This window comes from Hylobates moloch, unplaced genomic scaffold, assembly GCF_009828535.3.
Source record: "Hylobates moloch isolate HMO894 unplaced genomic scaffold, HMol_V3 SCAFFOLD_11, whole genome shotgun sequence".
Lineage (NCBI taxonomy): Eukaryota > Metazoa > Chordata > Mammalia > Primates > Hylobatidae > Hylobates > Hylobates moloch.
Genome location: NW_026652286.1, coordinates 43670760 through 43679251, shown reverse-complemented (window position 1 = coordinate 43679251; position 8492 = coordinate 43670760). Strand labels below are relative to the sequence as shown.

Genomic DNA, 8492 nt, shown 5'->3' with positions numbered 1-8492 from the left:
TCTCTTCTCTTCCTCCCCGACTCCTGTGCCCGCGGAGACTCCGGCCGCCCCCTCCCGCAGGGGTGTAGTAAGCTGCGGAGCTGACAGCAGCCCCGCAGCCACCCTGCCCGAAGTCTCCGGAAGCGGCACGAGCTCAGGCCGCCGCAGCCCCCGCGGACCCACTATTGGACCTGAGGAGCCAGCCCGCCTCCCGCACCCAAACTTGGAGCACTTGACCTTTGGCTGTTGGAGGGGGCAGGCCCGCGGGTGGCTGGACAGCTGCGGAGCCGCGAGGGCATCTTGCCTGGAGACCGTCGGCTGCACTCCCGGGCTCCTGGCTTTGCCTCTGGGATCCTGAGGTGTCCACATCAGACGCATGTTGACTGAGACCTAGAGTCATGGATGTATGCGTCCGTCTTGCCCTGTGGCTCCTCTGGGGACTCCTCCTGCACCAGGGCCAGAGCCTCAGCCATAGTCACAGTGAGAAGGCGACAGGAACCAGCTCGGGGGCCAACTCTGAGGAGTCCACTGCAGCAGGTAAGGCCTTGCTGCGGGCTGGACTGGGCTGGAGGCTTTGGCTCAGGACTGAGTGGCCCGAAGTGGGCAAGTTGAAATCTAGGTTTGTACATGTGAGGTTCATGGAGGATCCACACATGGCACTGCCTGTTCCAAGTAGTCCAAGAAGTTCTTTCTGGTCAGTAGTCATGGCAAATGCCTGTATCTTTCCTGAACAACTTTCCTCATCCCCCCTACTCAGGATTTTTTTTGTTGGCGGTAAGAAGAAGCCTTTGGGGCAACTTGACCTTTTAGATCAGCAAGAAAAGACCCCATCTTAGGCCTACTTGTCTGGAAGAATGGCCTGGTGAGATGATAAGTTCATTGCTCCTATTCAGTTTTAGTACTGAGCAGCATGGGGGAGGTTGGGGCCACTTATGTTGGAAAGGGAAAGTTAAGGCTGGGCCAGCTCTGTTGCCTGAAAGCCTGGTGTTCAGGTGTGCCTATTCCAACAACCGTGGGAACCCTAGTCCCACCCTTCCCTTAGGTAGTCTTGTCTCTTTGCTGTGCGCATTTGAAATATCCAGGCAGTTCCTTAGATGGAATCCTATTTACTGCTAGGGTGTTAATGGCCTTTTCTTGACATAGACATGATGTAATTCCTGGGACCACTTGTTGACTTATTCTGTTTCTTCTGACTGATGAGGGTGGGAATTCCATGCTACAGGTTTTTTTTTTTTTTTTTTTTTTTTTTTTCTTTTTTTTCCTGAGTTTGCTTGCTAGGGAAACCATGCTACTTTTGATCTGTCATGGTTTTTCCTATGCAGCTGTAAAGGCTTATCAGGCAGCAGGAGCCCTGGTATACTTTTGCAGTAGAAAAGAACACTTTTATGTTTTGTTTTGTTTTTTAATCTGTCGTCCAAGCTGGAATGCAGTAGTGTGATCACGGCTCACTACAGCCTCAAACTCCTGGGTTCAAGTGATCCTCCTGCCTCAGCCTCCCAGTAGCTGGGACTAAACACAAGAGCCACTGGGCCTGGCTAACGTTTTTTTTCTTTCTATTTTTAATTTCTTGTACAGACACTGTCTCTCTGTGTTGTGCAGGGATCCCTCCCAAAGTGCTGGGATTACAGGTGTGAGCCACTGTACCCATCAAGGAACTCTATTAAAATGCAGTCATTTTACATAAGGCTTAGAAGATCAGTTCTCTTTTCCCATTTCTCTCACCCTTTGGCTGTGATCTGCCCAAAGCTGTGACCTGCAGAGTGGAGAGAGTTTATAGATGGTTGTTTCTGAGCATAAGCAAGTTCAAATGAGGGAATGGCTCAGTGGGCACCTGCTGATACAAGTCAGAAAAGGAAATATAGGTCATGGTGGCTAGGGAGTTTCATAGATGGATCCAGAAGCTGGTTTTGGTGGTAGACCCTTTAATGGGCAATACCCTTTTAAGTTCCAGATGTTCCAAGGGGTCTGGTTTCCAAATGAGACCAAGGTTACCCATGTGTAAGTAGGATACCTGGCTGTTGCTTTCTAGATAGATTCTTCTTGCCTATTAATCCTGTCTCTCCATAGAGAGTCTCCTTGACCTTTGACACCTGGCTGAAAGCTTGGTTCTCATTGGGCTATGAAGGGAAAAACTAGTGGGCAAATGTAGATTGAACCGTGAAGTAGACCTAATTATCATCTCTTGCTGTCCCTGTGACATTCCTATTTATAACTGATAATATGTCTTTTTTCACTCCAAAATATGAGTGCCTGACATAAAATGAATATTTTTTGGAGAGTGGGTGTTCTATATTTTAGATGTAAGCTAAAGGGATGAAATTTTGAATGTAGACATTGGCTGGCTATTATGAAGGTTTTTTTGGTTTTGTTTTGTTTTGTTTTTTGCCTGAAGTAAAAGGCATTGTAGCCTTCCTCAGGACCACCCCATGACTTGAGCTTTTGGAGACAATTCTTCACACAACATATATTTCAGAGGCCTGGCTATGCTGATTATACCACTTAGGCCTACTCTTGCTCATTTTAGAAACTGGTTTCTGTTGTCACAATAATAGTGAATTCCAGGGAGGAAAGTCTCAGAGAGACCTTAGGTGCTGTGAATGCCTAAGGTTTGTGGAAACCTGGAGGTTCTAGCACTGTTGTTGTGGTAGGTTTTCCCCTTGGGTCTACCTGGGGTTTTGTCTTTGACTCAGTCAGGAACTTGTTTTTGCAAAGAGGTGCTTCGTATAGACTGGGATCTGCAAAAGAGTTTGGAGAGAAACTTTCTATGCAACTAGGAACTCTTGCATCCTTTCCAGCCTCTCTGTATCCCCAGAACGCAGGAGGAGTTTTACTTGCTCTTAAAACTACTACTTTTAAAAATCAGATTCAACATACCCAGTCAATTTGTGTGTTCTCTACAGTTTGTATTTTACAATTACACAGCTGTTTTTCCAACAGAGTCTCACAATAGCCCTGTTACAATGCAGGGCAGGTGGTATTGTCCCCATTTTTATGGGTGAAGAAACCTGGTCCTGTGCTTGGTCTTTCTTATAGGCAGGTCTTCTGATGCTTAAGTCTTGGATTGCTTCCATCTTCTCAGGTCCTGCCCTGTTAAAGGAGTGCTAGGCAGGGCCGGAGAATGTTGCTTTCCTTCTGACAATTAGGCAGGCCTTGGTGACTCTGTAGCTGAGAGCCAAGAAAAGGGCTGCACTTTTTTTCTGCTCTGGAGAGTCTTTTGCAGGGGCCCAGAGAATTTGATTTTTTCTCTTTTGGATGTATATATACCCATCTGTCTCTTTTTAGTTAGTTAAAATATTTGATCCTAAGAATGATTTAGTTAAAATGCTTATGGCTTTAGCATGCATACAATAAACACTATGAAAGCCTGATCCTGCAGTGAAGGCAGGTGCTCTGCAAGGAAGATCTCTCATTGGGCCATGGAGAGGCCATTCCTGTCACCCTTTGGCTCTTTAATACCTGTACACCCAGCCATGCTAAGTCACTTTCTCAGTAAAGATCCGTGCCTGCCTGTGCTACTCTGGGGCTTGCGTTTCTGAAGTTGGCCTGATACGGATGCTTGGAACCATCCTTAGACTCTAGAAAACAACAATGGTTTCTGTAGAATGTGCATGAGGGACCTCAGGTGGAGTCTGGAGTTATGGCTGCCAGTGTTGGAGGTATTGAGGGCCTCTAATCAGGAACTGCGGTTTAGTTCAGTGTAGCTAGGACAGGGCCTTGGAGGATAGGCATCTAGGCAGTGTGCAGAGTGCAGGCTGGCTTCTCAATCAACCTCTGTTGGAGTGGCAGGCCAGAACCCTGCCTCCTGCCCCCAGCTAGTTGCTGCTGCCTCCAAGGCTATAAATGGCCTGGCCATCTTGGTAGCTATGCTAATTTTAGCTGAGGGTGGCTTCCGGAACTGGGCTGGGACCAAGAGCAGGTAGGTGGGGCTTGGCTGAAGCTAATACTGGGGCCTGGGGAGAGGGACACACTAAGCCTGGGGTAGCCAGGATATAATCTGCTCCCAGGCCTCAGCTTTGACAATCACCCTTAGCTAGGTTAATTGATTCAGCAAACATTGAACAATGCCAGCTCATGTGGTATTTATTAAACAAGTATTAATATTTGACTGCTTTCTGTGGGCCAGGTCATATGTTCCTGTGGGGATTTAAGGATGAACAAAACAGACATGTTCCTTCCCTCATGGAAGTTACAGTCTTGTTGATGAGACAGATAATAAACACATACATAAATATATTATCTTGTGGAAAGTGGCATGGAAGAAATAAACAGGATGCTGTCATGGAGAATGAGAGGGGAACAGAGATCTAGTTAAAGCCTGAACCTAATTGTAGTACAGATTAATACAATAACATCAATGATAATAATAGCAACTAACTTTTTTAGAGCTTACTATATGTCAGGCACTATTTAAACATTTTGTTTTATTAAATTCTTATTACCACCCTGTGTTATATTGTCCCCATTTTATAGATGAGAAAATTAAGTCATAGAGAGGTTAAATAACTTGCCCATGTTTACACAGATAATAAGGAAGCCAGAGTTTGAATCCAGGCAGTCTGATTCTTCTCTCTACCTCTACTTTAGCCAGTCTCAAAACTCTGTGATAAATCTGCAATAGAGGTATTGTATATACATGCAGAAAGCTGTGGGAAGCCCAGAGGAGTAAGTGACTAAACCTGCCTGGGAGAGCTGGGGGAGGCCTTACAGTTTCTTTGTAATTTTTCTCAGATCTTGAGATGAAAAGCGGCTGCCTAATTCAAAGGTTAAGAGATAGAAACATCAGTTAGTTCATCCCACCTATTTTTACATATGAGGAAACTGGCATCCAGAGAGGCATTAGAGGTTTCATGGTGGGTTAGTGGTAGAACTAGACTAGGAAATTTGAATCAGGGACCTTAACTTAAATCAGTTTTTCAATTTATAAGTCAAAATAATGGGTGCTCACTGCTTGCTTTTCACTATGGAAGGAATTTAGGGCTACTGAAGAAGTCTGTGCTTTTGTAGGGTCACATATATTTAGGGAATATTAAATACAACATAATATACAGGCTTAATGATGTGCAAAATCAGGCAGTATAGACATTGTAGGCTAAGGGTTAAAAGAGATCTGTGTGGGCTGGGCTAGACTAGGTGGCTGCAGAGGGCTTCCTGGAAAGGAGGGGTTGGGTGGAGGCAGAAGAGAACAGGAGAGAGTAGTCTGACTTGGGGAGGTTGGAGGAAAGGGGGCATTGTAAATATCTGGTTTCACTGTTTGGTAGCTGGATGATAATTAGGCAGAGTTGCTTCATTGTTGGTTAGCTACGTCACATGAGCGCCCATGGTAGGAAGATTGCGTCATGTGTGATCTAGTAGTGGTTCTATTTTTTTTTTTTTTTTTTTTTTTTTTTTTTTTGAGACGGAGTCTCGCTCTGTTGCCCAGGCTGGAGTGCAGTGGCCCGATCTCAGCTCACTGCAAGCTCCACCTCCCAGGTTCATGCCATTCTCCTGCCTCAGCCTCCCAAGTAGCTGGGACTACAGGCGCCCGCCACCACGCCTGGCTAATTGTTTTGTATTTTTAATAGAGACAGGGTTTCACCTTGTTAGCCAGGATGGTCTTGATCTCCTGACCTCGTGATCTGCCCACCTCGGCCTCCCAAAGTGCTGGGATTACAGGCGTGAGCCACTGCGCCTGGCCTCTATTTTTTTTACCATAATTTAGAAGTAATGATGAGTGTAAATAATACTTTGAGATATCTGTAGCAATGTAATGTGATGTGAAAACATCTGTTGATTTCTATTGATGACAAAATCACAGGTATTGCTAATATTATTGTGGTTGGTTGCTCTATATGTAATTGAAGGAAATGCTAACTTTCAGTAAGGGAATATTGAAAACAAAGATGTAATTTCATTCCCATCCAAATTCACAGGCCTCCTGAATTATGAAGGCCCCATATCCCTAAGGGGCCCATATGGGCCCCTTAGGGATATGGGGCCTTCATGTTAAGAACAGCTCTTTGGCAAGGAAGTGATGAGATCTTGTGGAGGGGAGTAGTTTCCTAGGTCTCTACAGGACTTGGGTTTCAGCCCTAAGGGGCCCCTCTGATTTCCTGCTGGGTAGCCTTTGATATACATTGCTGAGTGGCTTTGTGGGCATGCTGTGGGAAATGATTCTTTAGGAAACTCAGCAGGTCTGGTTGTTGTCAGGCTTTTAGGGAGAAAAAAAGAGACCAAATTGGGCCTCCAGAGCTTTGTTGTTGATGTTATTGTTACTGTTGTTAAAAAAACATGAAATATTAAGATATACAACAAAGTATAAATAATAATACATTGAATACCCTCAAATGACTTTGAAAAAAATTGTGGACTAAAAGCAGGAAACAATCCCAAGACCTTGTCTTACCCTAAATTCCCCCTAAAAAGTAAGACCTAGGATAGGAACTTGCAGAGAGTTTATTTCAGAGAAGTGACTTCAAGAAATGAGGGGTGGGAGTTGTGAAGAATGAAACAGGGAATGGACAGGTGTACTATGGAGCTAACACCACTGTGAGCATCTGAGGCTCAGTGTCATTTAGAGACCCTCTGAGAAGCCTTGTAGAATGCTGTGTAGAATTGCATTCTACAGCAGCATGATTTATAATCCTCTGGGTATATACCCAGTAATGGGATGGCTGGGTCAAATGGTATTTCTATTTCTAGATCCCTGAGGAATCGCCACACTGACTTCCACAATGGTTGAACTAGTTTACAGTCCCACCAACAGTGTAAAAGCGTTCCTATTTCTCCACATCCTCTCCAGCACCTGTTGTTTCCTGACTTTTTAATGATCGCCATTCTAACTGGTGTGAGATGGTGTCTCATTGTGGTTTTTGATTTGCATTTCTCTGATGGCCAGTGATGATGAGCATTTTTTCATGTGTTTTTTGGCTGCATAAATTTCTTCTTTTGAGAAGTGTCTGTTCATATCCTTTGCCCACTTTTTGACAGGGTTGTTTGTTTTTTCCTTGCAAATTTGTTTGAGTTCATTGTAGATTCTGGATATTAGCCCTTTGTCAGATGAGTAGGTTGCGAAAATTTTCTCCCATTTTGTAGGTTGCCTGTTCACTCTGATGGTAGTTTCTTTTACTGTACAGAAGCTCTTTAGTTTAATTAGATCCCATTTGTCAAATTTGGCTTTTGTTGCCATTGCTTTTGGTGTTTTAGACATGAAGTCCTTGCCCATGCCTGTGTCCTGAATGGTATTGCCTAGGTTTTCTTCTAGGGTTTTTATGGTTTTAGGTCTACCATGTAAGTCTTTAATCCATCTTGAATTAATTTTGGTATAAGGTGTAAGGAAGGGATCCAGTTTCATCTTTCTACATATGGCTAGCCAGTTTTCCCAGCACCATTTATTAAATAGGGAATCCTTTCCCCATTGCTTGTTTTTGTCAGGTTTGTCAAAGATCAGATGGTTGTAGATATGCGGCATTATTTCTGAGGGCTCTGTTCTGTTCCATTGATCTCTATCTCTGTTGTGGTACCAGTACCATGCTGTTTTGGTTACTGTAGCGTTGTAGTATAGTTTGAAGTCAGGTAGCGTGATGCCTCTGGCTTTGTTCTTTTGGCTTAGGATTGACTTGGCGATGTGAGCTCTATAAATCATGCTGCTATAAAGACACATGCACACGTATGTTTATTGTGGCACTATTCACAATAGCAAAGACTTGGAACCAACCCAAATGTCCAACAACGATAGACTGGATTAAGAAAATGTGGCACCTATACACAATAGAATACTATGCAGCCATAAAAATGATGAGTTCATGTCCTTTGTTGGGACATGGATGAAACTGGAAACCATCATTCTCAGCAAACTATCGCAAGGACAAAAAACCAAACACCGCATGTTCGCACTCATAGGTGGGAATTAAACAATGAGAACACATGGACACAGGAAGGGGAACATCACACTCCAGGGACTATTGTGGGGTGGGGGGAGGGGTACATATGTAGCAAACCAGCACATTGCACACATGTACCCTAAAACTTAAAGTATAATAATAATAAAATTAAAAAAAATAATTGCATTCTACAGGTGATAGAGGAGGGGAGTATTTATCCACCACCTCACCTTCACTCACCAAGGGTTATCCCAGGAGGTGCTACCTCTTCTGTACTCCAGAGTTGCATATGCATCAGAATGACCGAGCAGGTTCCTTTAAGTACTGCATATTGGCCATCACACCCGGCTAATTTTTTGTATTTTTAGTAGAGGCAGGGTTTCACTGTGTTAGCCAGGATGGTCTCGATCTCCTGACCTTGTGATCTGTCCGCCTCGGCCTCCCAAAGTGCTGGGATCACAGATGTGAGCCACCGTGCCCAGCCAAGTAGTCCCCTCTTATCTGTGGTTTCAGTTACCTGAGGTCAACTGAGGTCTGGGGGTAAAAAAAGTATATATGTGTGTATAAGATACATACTTATACATATATATTTATAAGTACACACACACACACACACACACACACACACACACACACACACACACACATATATAT

The 8492-nt window shown here is 44.1% G+C and overlaps 1 protein-coding gene across 8 annotated transcripts in view; it reads left to right on the top strand.

The window, feature by feature from the left end:
* The first annotated feature begins 6 nt into the window (after positions 1-6).
* The window catches only part of STIM1 (stromal interaction molecule 1), a 230750-nt gene continuing 222264 nt past the window's right edge, over positions 7-8492 (top strand). For all 8 annotated transcript variants that reach the window (XR_009215733.1, XR_009215732.1, XM_058446940.1 and 5 more), the window contains exon 1: positions 7-516. Coding sequence is in view for 6 of the 8 variants with exons in the window: in XM_032166814.2 (XP_032022705.1) it covers positions 378-516 (139 nt within the window). In the remaining 2 variants the exon portion in view is untranslated. The remainder of the gene's footprint in view (positions 517-8492) is intronic.